Source organism: Lepidochelys kempii, chromosome 6 (genome assembly GCF_965140265.1).
Source record: "Lepidochelys kempii isolate rLepKem1 chromosome 6, rLepKem1.hap2, whole genome shotgun sequence".
In the NCBI taxonomy this organism is placed as follows: Eukaryota; Metazoa; Chordata; order Testudines; family Cheloniidae; genus Lepidochelys; species Lepidochelys kempii.
The window spans coordinates 93,071,679-93,087,533 of NC_133261.1; the positions used below are offsets into that span (position 1 = coordinate 93,071,679).

Sequence of the window (15,855 nt, forward strand, 5' to 3'; positions counted from 1 at the left end):
TAAAGATCCAATCTGGGTAGGGACTTGTCCTGGGAAGCCACCAGAAGAAGCTGCTCACAGTCGATTGTGCATATGTTCAAAATAAGACAAAGTTGCCATTCAGCTACACTGGGCTCCTGGGGCTTGTGCTAAGCCCCAGGAGCCCAGTGGAATGGAAGGCCCCCACCCCCCTTTTTCGGGGGGCGATGCATGTGCGGGGCACAGTGCTATCTCCCAAATACCACCGACTTGAGGCACCAAAAAGAACCATTCCCTAAAGTAAATTGTGCCAATCTGTGACACTCTCTTCTCTTTTGTTACAGGAAGGACAGTGGAGAATTAAGTGGTGACATTTAAATTATCAACACTGGGTGGGCATCTAGCTCAATGGAGCAGTTCCCACCTCTCAAAGCTATTGGTCCAAGTGCTCAGCCGACTCACCTCCACTTTGGGGCCCCTCCATTCATATTTTTGAAGTTTTCATCACAAAGCAGCTAGAGACTTTTTCTTTTCATGACAGCTGAGAGTCTGGAGACCAATACAGTAGCTGAAGAGAGGTACCCGTGCAGTATATGGGCACATCCCAGCTGGTTCCAAACCCAGGGGTGGAAGTACCCTGCTGTGGGCTCCACAGATCTGCTGTGCTGCTCCAGCCAGAGGAGAGGAAAGTTCCCCACTTTGCCTGATCTTCTACCCCTATGTCAAACTGGAAGCACTCCCTGGGCACACCCTTCCCATGCACTTCAGGAGAGGAGGGGTGACTGGGCATTCGGGGAGAAAGAGGAACCAGGATGGAGTAAAAACATGGGTGAGAGGGGCCATGGTGAAAAAGACATGCATGGGGAGTGGGGAGGGGAAATGGACAGACTAGGGGAGGAGGAGAGACAAAACAAGGTGTATAGAATAGTGCCATTTCCGACAGCTAGGCACATTCCCATTTCCGGTCAGAGCAGGGCTGCAGGGAAGATCTGCTGCTCGGTGCTGCCCCCTGGCCCAGCACCTGCTCAGTCTGCGACCCATACAGATACAGCCTGGGACCTGGAGCCCAGCACAGCCACTGCTGCAGTTAGCACAAGGCTGAAGGCAGCAGCCTAACTGGATGCAAAGGGAAACCTTAGGCAATGCAGCCTGCAGTGGGCTCTGTGTAATACTGGGTCCTGGAAGCTGGTTTGAGAGCCAGCCTCTGCCCTCTGCTGGCTGGAACCAGCCTTGCTCCCACACCTGTGTGGGTACACTTGTGCGCGCTCCCTTCCCCACCCTATTTTGCTTCCCAGCGTGCACCTCCTTCTCCGCCAGAGCCACCTCCTCCACTCACCAGCTGCTCATCTGTCTGCGATCCAGCAGAGGGGAGCAACAGCTGGCAGAGCAGGCCCCACAGCATCGCCTGCTGGGAGGGCAGCTTTCCCGCAGGGCTGCAGGAGGCGACGGGGCTGCGTGAGCATCACACCAGGGGCCTGATGTTAGGTGTACAGGCCCCTGCGCCTCTGCTTTTGAAATGACAGTAGAAAAGTGAAAATTAAGCCCCCTCCCACCCCCAGCACCACCACGTAGAGGAGTCAAAATAGCCTGAGAGGTTTTAATACATTTATCTCCCCTCAGGCTCTCCTGGCCAGGCAGCCTTTCCCCCTTAACGGGGCTACCATTCAGAGACAGCTTGGAGCGGAGTGTTGAATGTGGCAGGCAAAGGGGTTTCTGGCTTCTTGCCTTTCCATCCCATCTTATCTAGTAAGAGCCCTCCTGTGCCCCAAAGCACTGAGGGTGCACAGGGCCCAGCACACAGGGGCCTCTGGCTGCTGCTGCAGCACTATACATGCTAATGCTCATCCAGCACCGCTCTCCTTGGGACTCCTCACCACGCTTGCTCAGGTGGTGGGAAGGGGTTACCCGGTGAACTCTGTGCTGCTGCAGGCAGCCATCTGCCCTGGCAGGCTCACAGTACTGTTACCATGGAAATCAGAGCTCCTGCTTCTCCTGTCATCCTGATTTTAATAAAAAGCAGGCAGGATAGAGACAAATTACCCTGAGCCTCCAGCAATGGAGACTGGGGAGCAGCTTTGACTCGAGAACCAGGCTGTACAGATGAGGGGGTGAAGAACTCCAGTGACTTCACACACAGCAGCTGTGCATCTAGCCCATGAACTTGTTAGTGCCCCACTCTGCCCATTGCATGGGCATTCTCAGGAGCAAATCTCATGGAGGAGGAAGGCTGGTGGAGCTCACAACCATCAGGATACAGGCAGACATGCCAAACCCATGGAAAAAATGCAGAAATTGGGCTTATTTTTGGCTTAATTGGTTTGTGAGTTGCTTGTGGGCTAGTTTTTGGCTTGTAGCTTTTTTTTTTTTTTTGTTAGCTCCCGGCAAGCAGGGGCAAGGGGGGACGGGCAAGGGGGAGAGAGCCAGGGGTGCACAGGGGGCCCACCACAGTCCCAGACTGCACGCCGGGGGGATCTAGTCAAATAGAGTGTTGGGGTTCTTAGGGATTGGCTTGTTTTGAAATGGGATTAGCTTGAGTTTTGGCTTTTTGTGAAAGTTGGGGTGTTTATTTACCATGTGAAAGTTGGCAATTGTGGATACAGGTAGAGTGCATGGCCAGCCATGAAGCGGGTGTAGGAAAGGAGGTCTGGCACACCAGACAGAAGACAGATATGGCCTGGGGGACAGTTTGGGGGGAAGGGGGTAACTGTGGTACAGAAAGTCATATGAGAAGATGCATATAGGGCAAGGAAAGCCTGGTGGTAGTGTGAGGATCTGATGCAAGTGACCCCATCACAATGAGAAAGTAGACGTGGCTTTGGGGAAGATTTTCTGGAATGGCAGATAGGACATGAGTGACAGGTGGGGACAGGTAGAATCAGGAACTGTTTGGGCAGGTGAGGTAGTGGATATTATGAGAATGAAGCTCTTGGGGTTCCCCTGCCAAAGGAAAAACAGATGCGGGAAGGAGAAGTCACCAGGATGAACGGCTTGCAAACCACAAGTGGGAAGCATGGAAGTTGGTGACAGTCCCTGATTGTCTCATCCCTCCCCTGGGACCGTGGTGAGAGGAAATAAGAAATTAACACACCTCTTGCGGTTGCTGTGGAGTCACACTCATTACAAAAAGAAAAGGAGGACTTGTGGCACCTTAGAGACTAACCAATTTATTTGAGCATAAGCTTTCGTGAGCTACAGCTCACTTCATCGGATGCATACTATGGAAACTGCAGAAGACATTATATACACAGAGACCATGAAACAATACCTCCTCCCACCCCACTCTCCTGCTGGTAATAGCTTATCTAAAGTGATCACTCTCCTTACAATGTGTATGATAATCAAGTTGGGCCATTTCCAGCACAAATCCAGGTTTTCTCACCCTCCGCCCCCCCCCCCCACAAACTCACTCTCCTGCTGGTAATAGCCCATCCAAAGTGACCATTCTCCTTACAATGTGTATGAAAAGCAAGTTGGGCCATTTCCAGCACAAATCCAGGTTTTCTCACCCCCCACCCCAAAACACACACACACAAACTATGGATGTAGAAACCCTCTACACCAACATTCCACACAAAGATGGACTACAAGCCGTCAAGAACACTATTGACGTCTCCGACTCAAGGAATATTTCCAAAATACCTCTGAACAACATACTAATCCACAGAGGCCTCCCTACCAACATTACAAAAAGAAGGATTCTAGGTGGACTCCTCCTGAAGGTCGAAACAGCAGACTGGACTTCTACATAGAGTGCTTCCGCCGACGTCCACGGGCTGAAATTGTGGAAAAGCAGCATCACTTGCCCCATAATCTCAGCTGTGCAGAACACAATGCCATCCACAGCCTCAGAAACAACTCTGACATCATAATCAAAAAGGCTGACAAAGGAGGTGCTGTTGTCATCATGAATAGGTCGGAATATGAACAAGAGGCTGCTCGGCAGCTCTCCAACACCACTTTCTACAAGCCATTACCCTATGATCCCACTGAGAGTTACCAAAAGCAACTACAGCATTTGCTCAAGAAACTTCCTGAAAAAGCACAAGAACAAATCCGCACAGACACACCCCTGGAGCCCCAACCTGGGATATTCTATCTACTACCCAAGATCCATAAACCTGGAAATCCTGGGCGCCCCATCATCTCCGGCATTGGCACCCTGACAGCAGGATTGTCTGGCTACGTAGACTCCCTCCTCAGGCCCTACGCTACCAGCACTCCCAGCTACCTTCGAGACACCACTGACTTCCTGAGGAAACTACAATCCATCGGTGATCTTCCTGATAACATCATCCTGGCCACTATGGATGTAGAAGCCCTCTACACCAACATTCCACACAAAGATGGACTACAAGCCGTCAAGAACACTATCCCCGATAATGTCACGGCTAACCTGGTGGCTGAACTTTGTGACTTTGTTCTTACCCATAACTATTTTACATTTGGGGACAATGTATACCTTCAGATCAGCGGCACTGCTATGGGTACCCACATGGCCCCACAGTATGCCAACATTTTTATGGCTGATTTAGAACAACGCTTCCTCAGCTCTCGTCCCCTAACGCTCCTACTCCACTTGCGCTATATTGATGACATCTTCATCATCTGGACCCATGGAAAAGAAGCCCTTGAGGAATTCCCCCATGATTTCAACAATTTCCATCCCACCATCAACCTCAGCCTGGTCCAGTCCACACAAGAGATCCACTTCCTGGACACTACAGTGCTAATAAACAATGGTCACATAAACACCACCCTATACCAGAAACCTACTGACCGCCATGCTACCTACATGCCTCCAGCTTTCACCCTGACCACACCACATGATCCATCGTCTACAGCCAAGCTCTGCGATACAACCGCATTTGCTCCAACCCCTCAGACAGAGACAGACACCTACAAGATCTCTATCAAGCATTCTTACAACTACAATACCCACCTGTGGAAGTGAAGAAACATTGATAGAGCCAGAAGAGTTCCCAGAAGTCACCTACTACAGGACAGGCCCAACAAAGAAAATAACGGAACGCCACTAGCCGTCACCTTCAGCCCCCAACTAAAACCCCTCCAACGCATTATTAAGGATCTACAACCTATCCTGAAGGATGACCCAACACTCTCACAAATCTTGGGAGACAGGCCAGTCCTTGCCTACAGACAGCCCCCCAACCTGAAGCAAATACTCACCAACCACCACATACCACACAACAGAACCACTAACCCAGGAACCTATCCTTGCAACAAAGCCTGTTGCCAACTGTGCCCACATATCTATTCAGGGGACACCATCATAGGGCCTAATAACATCAGCCACACTATCAGAGGCTCGTTCACCTGCACATCCACCAATGTGATATATGCCATCATGTGCCAGCAATGCCCCTCTGCCATGTACATTGGTCAAACTGGACAGTCTCTACGTAAAAGAATAAATGGACACAAATCAGATGTCAAGAATTATAACATTCATAAACCAGTCGGAGAACACTTCAATCTCTCTGGTCACGCAATTACAGACATGAAGGTCGCTATCTTAAAACAAAAAAACTTCAAATCCCGACTCCCGCGAGAAACTGCTGAATTGGAATTCATTTGCAAATTGGATACTATTAATTTAGGCTTAAATAGAGACTGGGAGTGGCTAAGTCATTATGCAAGGTAGCCTATTTCCCCTTGTTTTTTCCTACCCCCTCCCCCCCCCCCGACGTTCTGGTTAAACTTGGATTTATGCTGGAAATGGCCCATCTTAATTATCATACACATTGTAAGGAGAGTGGTCAGTTTGGATGAGCTATTACCAGCAGGAGAGTGAGTCTGTGGGGGGGGGGGGTGAGAAAACCTAGATTTGTGCTGGAAATGGCCCACCTTGATTATCATGCACAATGTAGGGAGAGTGGTCACTTTGGATGAACTATTACCAGCAGGAGAGTGAGTTTGTGTGTGTATGGGGGTGGGGGGTAAGAAAACCTGGATTTGTGCTGGAAATGGCCCATCTTGATTATCATACACATTGTAAAGAGAGTGGTCACTTTGGATGGGCTATTACCAGCAGGAGAGTGAGTTTGTGGGGGAGGCGGGGGGGGGGGGACAGAGGGTGAGAAAACCTGGATTTGTGCTGGAAATGGCCCAACTTGATTATCATACACATTGTAAGGAGAGTGATCACTTTAGATAAGCTATTACCAGCAGGAGAGTGGGGTGGGAGGAGGTATTGTTTCATGGTCTCTGTGTATATAATGTCTTCTGCAGTTTTCACAGTATGCATCCGATGAAGTGAGCTGTAGCTCACGAAAGCTTATGCTCAAATAAATTGGTTAGTCTCTAAGGTGCCACAAGTACTCCTTTTCTTTTTGCGAATACAGACTAACACGGCTATTACTCTGAAACCGCTCATTACAAGTTAGTTAACACTGGCTCCCTCTGCTGATTTTACAGCCCAGTCTCATTCCTCTCCCCACCGCCCTGCAATGAACTGTAGGTCCTACTTAAATAACAGCAATTATTTTGTTCAAGTGTTTGGTCACAGAACGGATGATTTCTGTGGGGAGAGAGACAGACCGCAGAGAAATGTCTTTGCTCCCAGTCTCCTCACACTTAAAGGTTAGCATTTAAATTTAGCATAGGTGTTGAGGCCTAGAGCGGGAGCAAGAAACCCTCTCTGCACAGTGTTTGTAATCACAACCTCTTGGCCGATAGCTCTCACTTCCCTCTCTCTGAACAGGCAGCTCAACAAAGGTCACCTGACACGAACGTGATTGTTTAGGGCGCTGTTATTCTGCACTTCAGACCACTCAGTCACTCAGAGAAACCACTCTGCTGATTACAGTCATTTGCGTGTGAAACTCTCTCACAGCTGGGGCTGAAAAATTAAATAATGCAGCCTGATGCAAAATGACAGCCAAGGCTTGGCCATTGGGGGCATAGCAGAATAGGGTAGAAAGCCTCTTCGGCTAGAGCATCGGTGTGACTGGTGGCCTGGAAAATGCTGCTAGGATAAAGCGTTAATCATACAGGAAAGCCATAAAACATCCTCAAGACCACCAGTATGTGCTAGAGAGATGACCCCTCTCTGGTCTAGGACGCATGAGTTGTTTTGCTGCACTCTCCAATCCCGAACACTCCTTTAGCCTGTCTCCAAAGTGCCTACAGAGTGGTCAAAGAACGAGGTTAGAAGCCTGCAGACCTGGGTTTGCTTCAAGACATCCATGCCTCAGTTTCTCCCATAATCAAGTGGGTATACCACCTGTAGTATCTACCTAGATCGCAGGCATGATGCAAGCCCTAAGAGGGGACTTGTAAAGAAAAAAAAAAAAGAGCCTTTTTAGCCTTTAGCTTAGGCACAGTATAGAAGGGAGATGGAGCAAAACCACAATATTCCTTAACCTGAAGCAACATGGCTAGCGTGAATATCTTGCATAGTAGGTGCTTCCAGCAGGGCTATCCCACTGCTTCAGTTAGCAATGGATCAGTTCCCCAGCGCAGACATAGCTGACAGCAACTGGAGAATTAATGCAATGGCACGATCACGGAAGTGAGAGAAGATGAGCAATTGAGAGGGGAAGGGATTACGGGTCTACTGCTCAGAACATTTTGATCCCATTAGGTGCTATTTAACTCCATGGGTTAACAAGCCAGGAGTGGAAAGGACGTCTTTGTTAAAGATTCAATAGCCTGCCCCTTCCAATAAGAGACATGGGGAACAGTTTCCAATAGACATCTGAGGCCACCGAGCAGTCCTCCAGCAAAGCCAGGCAAGGCCAGACTTGACATTCGCACTATCTCCAAGATTCACACAGAAATCAAATAAAACCCTCCCTCTCCCACTCCCCTTTTTCAACCTTTCAGGTCTTTTATGTTGAAATCATAAATAAGCCAAAAAGGCAGAGACTCATTTTTAAAAAAAATGCTTTGCGGGTCACCTTGTATCAGTCCCTGGCAGGTGTGATTTAATACTAGCATTGTTGCTATACGGCTGTCTATTAAACACAGTCCAGACAGGGCTAGGAGGCATATACAGACAGCTGCTTTATTTCTCTTAGGAATTACACAAAACATGGCAGAGAGCAGGTGAGCTTAACAGACTATGAAAGCTGGGCAGGGGGCTTATTTGGTGTAGTAGTTCATACCCACACACATCTATTCATCACACACAGCTGCCCACCCAGCCACAGCACGCACAGAGAACAAGTCTTTGACCTCATATGTTTACAGCAGCAGAGAAGGTATTGGATATGCACTGATCACTTTTCAAAATTCCACAGGGGAGCACCGAACTCTCCCTTCCCGGGATATACAGGCACAGCCAGCTGTTCTCCTGGATCCAGGCCCTGCTTTCCCCTCCCTAACTAGCCGGGAGTTGCAGGTTAGAGGAGAGCTACCACATCCACCCAGCTTGGCTTACACAGAGAGAGAGAGTAGTAAGAGCAGAGATCTGGTGCCATAGTCAGAGTCTGCAGATGAGGAAAAGAAGAGTGGAGCCCAAAAACCCTATAACGAGAGAAGAGGAGGATCCCTCTGGATAAAAGGAAGCTGCAGCCATCAGAGATGCAGTGAACTCAGCAAGCGTTTGATATCCAAGACACCCACACTAGCCTCCCTAGAATATGGAACTGAGGATTCTCTAACTGGCCAACTGGCACAGAGCTGCTCCAAAACCACAGACGTGAGCTCCTGTTACAAGGTGAGGGTCATGAGGGCACTGGGTAGCAGTTACACTAGCATAACAGTGAGTTCTACCTAGTCCCTGCTCAGATGGGAGATCTGCATGGAAAAATCCAGGTTCTGTACGAAGCAGTGCTGCACATTCAGTAGGATGTGCTCTTCCCCCAGTTAGTACCAACGTCCCAAACAGGATACACTGTGCTTCTGGAGGAGCAATTTTCAGATAAGACATAAAACCGAGTTCCTAGCCACGTGGGGTCATTTTAAATCCCCTGGGACACTTTTCACAGGAGTCAGGATCTTATTCCTGGGGTTCAGGTCAAATTCCAATTAAAGTATTTACATTCTACCTCCTGAACATTCCTCCCGTGTTTTCAACTGGATACGGGATTCTTACTCAATTCCTGTCCTAAAGTGGGGCACAGCATTGTTGTATGCTGTTAATCAGGCCTCTCATCCACCCCAGGAGCAGCTGCATTTCAGTGATGGGTAGGAGTTATCCCTACGGGTCCAGGAAGCTATAAATATGTAAATGATCAGTAAATGGGAAGAATTCCAGCTATATTCTCTTTGGCCAAGAACCAGGATGATTTTTGGAAGCTGCTCCTAGGAGAAAGCTGCATCTGTCACTTTAATTCTACTACAAAGTCTGTATTTGTCCTTACTTGATGTAATTTACTTTAGGGGAAGACATTTTAAAAAGCACTGGTAGCTGCTGCATTTCAGCTGGCTTTCAGGTTAAATCAGCCGGCCAAGTCACTCCAAATCCAGCCAGCTAGCAGCTCAGACCTGGTAAGAGCAGCCTTACACTGGGATTAACCCAGTTCCACGTTCAAAAAGCTACACTGCTCAGCCTCTCCCTAGGAAATACACACAGCTGTGATTAACCTTACGTGAGGAAGGGCCTGGGATCTATTCTAGGGCAAATACAGAGGGAATAAAGAGCAAGGATTAACCGACCTGCAATAACTCCAGGAGAATATTTAGGTGGAGAGACAAACGAATTGGAATTTGAGGGACAAGCTCATTCCACCTCCGCGGGCTGAGCCCAGCTCTACCCAGCCCCCGGAGGTGGACACAAGGGCTCATTTGCAGTGTAATTAAGGGGGATCACATTGATCATCGTCAGAGGCAGAGATGTGGGTAATATCAAAGCAAGACAGAGAGGGCAACCGAGATGGCCCTGGAATGGGCATGGTTGGAAGGGAGAGTCAACTCTCTCCTCGGAGCTGCTGCTGGGTTAGAAAGAGGAAAGCCAGAGCCCAAGCTTGCTGGGTCTATTTCCCCTCTTTATGTGCATCCCAGCCATGGCTCATGGCTTTCACCACAGCATCATACAGCCTGGTCCAAGCCTCTCGCACGTCCGGGCTGAAGGCAGTACCGAGGCATTTCTCCAGCATGAACATCAAGGACTCTCCCACTGCCTGCAAACCAAACAGAGGCACCAGGATCAGAGGTCAGAAGCCTCAGGACAGCCATGCTGTCAGTTTCTCTCCTGCTGAATTTATTCATCATCTCCTTTCTGAGCCTTCTCTGTTGCACTGCCCAGAACAGGACAACACAGATTCTCCAGCTTCTACCCAACAGGTGCCCTGTCCCCACGCCTGCTTCCTCCCCATCTCTCTAATCCTCCTACAATTTTCCAAAATGTCTCCAAGCTGCCCACTCACCTCTTCTTGTGGGCTGATTCACTTCCCACTGACTTCCCTTGCTCACACTGTTTCGTACCCACTCCCCTCGCGCTCTCAATTGGTCTCCCTCATAGCTCCCTTTCTGAAGGGACCACAATCCAGCGCTTAATGAAGCTTTTCAGCAGAAAGGGGTGGGGGTGAGACTCTAGGCAAGATTATTAATCTACTTTAGCTCCCAGCTGCAGGCAGTCTGCACTCTCCCCTAATTTAGCACCAGGGGAGGCTGGTGATGACCTCTGAAAGTAGGTAGGCAAAACTGAGGCATACTCAGAAGCTATTTACAGCTGCAGGTAGAGATCACAGTATCAGACTCAACTGGATAGTCAGAGCCCATCCTACCCTGGGAAGTCTCCACTACATGGCACACCATCCCAAACCCAACCCTCTTCACTGACATGGCAGTCCAGCTGACTCCGTATAAATAGCTGATCTGATATGGAATAAACACACTGGCTCCCCACAGAACCTCCCTCATCCTGGCTGCTAGAAACAAACCCCAGAGAGGGCTAATTATCAATCAAGTAATGGTGATTCTAGCTCAGTCTGCCAAGGACTATGGCTAGTGGCACAAGACATCACACTCGGGGAGGTAAAGGAACAAAGCCTATGTATCTTCAAGTTAACATGCCTGATGCTTTCCATAATCGCAATTCATTTATCTAGTGTTTCTGCTCCTGCCCATTGGTAGGATGCGGGGAAGCTGGGGTCTGAAATGAGGGATAGGGATACTTCTGCCCCACTACCTGGGAGAGGGAGGGGAAGTGAGAGCTGGGACAACTGATCACACATCTGGCAATGTCCTGGGCTGAGGTTCAGTAACTTTGTGCCAGGCAAATGCAGCCCAAGATGTAGCTGTATTCCCTTGCAAATGGCATCCCAAGACTCTGCCCATCAAGCTTAAGATGCAGGGCAGAAAGAGCAGGGAATACAACTCAAGCTAGTGCAAGTCCACCTAAAGAGCAAGCATGTGGGATGGCTCCCCCTGAGCATGCCAATGGTCACCTTGTAGGTGCTTCAGATTCTGGGACTGGGTTGGGCTGCCAGTTTTCTTGCCCAGCAACAGAGTTAAATAACCCAGCAACATATGTGCAGAAGTCCTAGAACCCAGCTACATGGCACAATGAGGAAACCATGCACTGCCATTCATGGTGGATCAGGATGGCACCATGGGTGAAGCTGGGAGAATGCTGTGGCAGAAGTAGCATGAAGAGAGAAGATGCCTCACCGAGAAAGAATCCACCTTCACACCAACTGCCTGGTGTTTCTTGCCCAAGTTGGCGAGATATTCTTCCAGAGAGGACAAGTTCTCCAAGTGAGTCACAGCAGCATCTATCACCAGCATCACCTGCAGGGTAAATCCAGAGAGGACAGAATTAGCAGAGAACATCGGCTAGGAACAAAATTTCCAAACAATCGTCTCATCATCAGTCATGGAGCCATTAGCTTGCTGTACAGTGAAAGCCTGTTCTGCTCCCTTATGCTAAAGAGCTTGGTCAGAACTTCACGGAGACGGATTGAAACCTGTATTCTGTTGAAAAACAGTGTTTTCCACAGCCCACCCCACTTGTGTATGTCATCTCCTTCTTCTGGCAAAGGCAAACCCAAGGGCCACATCATTTCACCTTATGAGGCTATCCTACCAGATCTCCCAAGCTAAACAGGACAGCAGGTGGTATGGCAAGTGGTGTTTGTGATTCAATAGGGGGCCCTCTTCTCTCTGAGACACTGTGATGCTGGAAATGTAGCTTGTTGGATGAGACCGGAAGCTGAGGATGTGACCACAAGTAACCATTACAGCTCCCATGACCCTTTTGGCAAGGGTTGGTCAAATTCCAACCTGGATAAACACATTCCGCTTCCCCAATTTTTCCTTTCAGTTTCAGCAGAATATGGACTTTTTCTTCATTTCCTGTCAAACCATGCAGTAGCACTGTAGTGTGTCACTAAATAGCTACAGCTTTCCACCCCGGAGGTGGCTGCATTTCAGCACTGAATGAAAGGATTCTGCTATACTTCATTAAGCACACCAGGATTCTCCAAGATGATGTATAGATATTTTATTTCCCCCCATCTCTACCCTCCATGTCTGAGGAGGTGGTGAACGTGTATAACACTGTCCCTCATGATGGGTCCCATGATAGGTAACTTAAGGGGCTGTGGGCTCTCAGGCTCTGCTGCTACAGCAAGAGAACTTTCAGGAGGAGATCACTGGTGACACCTGCCCTTTACTTACAGCAGGAACTTTGCCCATGGCCTCTCTCTCTTTCTAGTGTTTTGTATTATGCCATCACTGTGATTATCTAAGTGCTTGGACTGTCCCTGTTCTGTGTGTAGGTAACTAGAGGACCTTCGGTCTCTACTGTGGTCCATCCTGCATCATCTAAGCAGCATGCAATTCACATACACATTTCAGAATAAGAATCCAGTCCTTTGATTTTCACCAAAGTGAATCAATAACTGTGGTGAGAGCATAAGGACACAGGGCACCCAGCCCTCATTGCTGAACACATTGGGATTTGCCCCGGCAGAACTTCACTGTCTCTGTATTTCAGGGAGTGAGCTGCCTGACATTTCACGGCAAATGGACTGAGAGAGACCTAGCCCCCCAATGCAGAGTTTGCTACTCAGGGCTTCTCCCATTCAGAGAATTTGCTCTATATGGTGCATCACTGACCACATCAGCCTCTTCATCCCTTACCTTCCTAATGTGATCCAGGAACTCGGGTGATGAGAGGCACTCCTGAGGGCTGGAGAACTGTTTGCAAGTGTACTGGAAAAGGGGCAACAGGTCAGGGTCCAGATCAAACAACCTGCAACAGAAAGAGAAACCCCAGACTTTTCACACTCCTCAAAGTGACTCCACCTTCACCAAGAGGATGACCACCCCCCCCCCCCACCAATCCATCCATCAGCCTCTACCAGCACCACCCAGAGGGTGACCTGACTTCACCACCAATCATGTGAAAAGCATAGAGTTCTGAAAGGAAGATTAATAATTTGGGACCGTTCAGGTCATCTCTGGCTACAAAAAGCCTCTGTTACTCTAGCTCAAATCCCCATTCCTCACTGGTAGGTTTATTGCTCCCTAGAATTCGCTCCAAGCCATTGCTGGAATTCATCCTTGACCCTGTCTTGGCTGAAATACTTACTCCTGCTTGTTTGCCATCTCAACTCTTGCAATTCCTCATTTTATATATTTCCTGAATCCCAACTCAACCAACTTCAGGAAGGCCCAGAATGCTGCAGCCAGATACCCCAGTGAGCAGGCTCATATAAACCCCTAGCTCGCAGACCATCACTGGCTTCCTATTTAGGCTCCTTCCACCAACTTTTTCAGCTTAGGGTCTCCTGTATAACTCACATACTGGTGCAACGAGCAAGAGGTCAGGATGGATTGATGACATTCCTGGGACTCTATTGCATGGCAATTCACACAGACACACATACAATGGCCAATTTGCTTTCTCCCTAATCTCTTACAATCAACCTCATCCGAGATACTTTACATTCAGCTGCAACATCCTCCCCCCTTCTCAAAACTTTTAAACATCCCCTCAGGTAGCTTCTCTGTTCAGTTCTGTTGGGCAGTGTTTTATTTCCCAGATGCAACACTCCATTCTGCACAGGCTGTGAAGAAGCTGGGAGCTCATCACAAACTTTTTAGATCCATGATTTTAAGGGACTTCTCAGGTATCTTTCTATCTCCCTCCATTCCTCTAGCCCCTAAGGGCTCATTTGCTTGGAAGAGGCAGCGAGTTGGATTTTCAGCTGCTCTCACCCACGCACCTTTTCCTCTGTGCTAGGATTGATCCTAGAATTAGTTGATCCTCTCCCCAGTGGCGAGGGCTCTGTCTGTGTCTGAAGACTCCAGTGCCACAAACAATTAGGAAGCCACTTAGATACACTCCACAGAGTTGAGCATATACACAAGAAACGAGCAGCTCTTTAAACAACAGAAATATATTTTCTGCTAACAAATGAGGGATATTATTGCAAAGGCACAAAAAATACACATAGTCTTCTACCCCATACACTCTCCCTGCTCTCCTTTTAACAAACTTCTAGATTTAAATGCAAACAAGCTTCTTCATAATCCTGTTCTCTCCAGGGTGCAAATCACAACAAATGGACAGAAGGAGCAATGAGATGAAGCCAGAAAAAAGAAATCATTGCCAAGGAGAAGAAAGTGTTTCTGATCAGGGATTGGAAAGCTCCCACTGCTTAATTCAGGGATTGTGGTCAGGGAGAGAGGATGGCTAAGAAACAGGCTAGCGAGGACCCCAGGTGCTTACTTCATATCTGGATGAGTTACCCTGCTAGAGATGCCTCCTGTTGCTATAACAGCCTGTTACTCACCTGGTAAACAAGATGGTGCCATGTTGCAGGAGGTTGCTACTCACTTTCTGCCAGCTCTCCCGGATCAGCGCCTGTTCTGTGCTGGATAATCTTCCACTCTCCATTTTATTGTAGAAAGAGGGAGGTTAAGAACAGAGCCAGGCCAACCTTACGCTCCTTCTGAAAGTAGCTGCACTACTTACTCTGCCCTCTGAGTTACAGGTGGCACTGATCTCCTATTAATCCAAGTATCTAGGGCTACCAGTGCCTCTGGAGCTGGGATGCACACACACCATTCACTCCCTAAGTGGCAAGGATGCTCTTCCCTGCACAGTGCACAAGACTTTGTGATCACATCTCTGGGATTTCCAAATAGAGCAAGAACTCTTCTCCTTTCTGCCCTGCCACCTGCAGCCTGGAAGCAGCACAGGTGGGTTTAGAAAGAGGCTCTCTCTGAACAATTAGATGAAACCAGAGTGCCTTGGGAAAGACCCATATTGTTCCCTGGTGTCTACGAGAATGAAGGACTCCTTGCTTTCTAATTGTCCACTGCTCTTTGGTTACCACAGGTTTCTCTGGGTCTCCCTCTCCCAGTCTTTGTGCAGGGTGATAACTGTGCTCCTGACTCGGTCCCTGTCTCTGTGCCTGTCACACACTATCAGGCGCAAGGATCTGGAACTGAAGCTAGCTCCTTTCTCCTTAGCAGCAGCACTTTCCCAGCTGGCTGTCTCGCAGAGCAACACTATCACCGATGCTTTTAAAGAGACAGTGTCACCTTTCTTTCCCTCCCTTCCATCTATCCTTTTAAAGCTACACAAATAAATAAATAAATATTGTGCACTTTGTTATATTGTCCCCACACACAAAGAGCAACCATAGACTTTCAGCCTCAGTACATAAGAGATGATTTAACCCATTTTGGTTGAAACTTTCCAACCAGCTCTGTTGTCCAGATGAAGAGACACAGAAGGAAAGAAACTTACCCAAGGTCACATAGCAAATCAATGATAGCTCCAAGACTGGAATCCAGCTCTTGCAACACCCAGCTCTGCTCTAACTATTAGACATTGCTGCCTCTGAATGTCCCTTTTCTTTCCGCTATTTTCAGTGACACTCTTAAGGTTACAGTACCCCCTTGCTTCCTGTCACTTTCATTGACTTCCAGAACACTCTTAGGCTCCTGGTATATCCATTGGTAGGTGCCTCTAGA

General features: G+C 48.4%; 1 protein-coding gene across 1 annotated transcript; it reads right to left on the bottom strand.

The window, feature by feature from the left end:
* Positions 1-7,959: 7,959 nt before the first annotated feature.
* NGB (neuroglobin) lies at positions 7,960-15,619 on the bottom strand. The gene is made up of 4 exons (XM_073349281.1): positions 14,667-15,619; positions 13,009-13,120; positions 11,536-11,655; positions 7,960-10,043 (listed from the first exon to the last, which is right to left on the bottom strand). The coding sequence occupies exons 1-4, from the start codon at positions 14,768-14,770 to the stop codon at positions 9,897-9,899; spliced, it is 483 nt and encodes a 160-aa protein (XP_073205382.1). The 5' UTR covers positions 14,771-15,619; the 3' UTR covers positions 7,960-9,896.
* Positions 15,620-15,855: the final 236 nt, after the last annotated feature.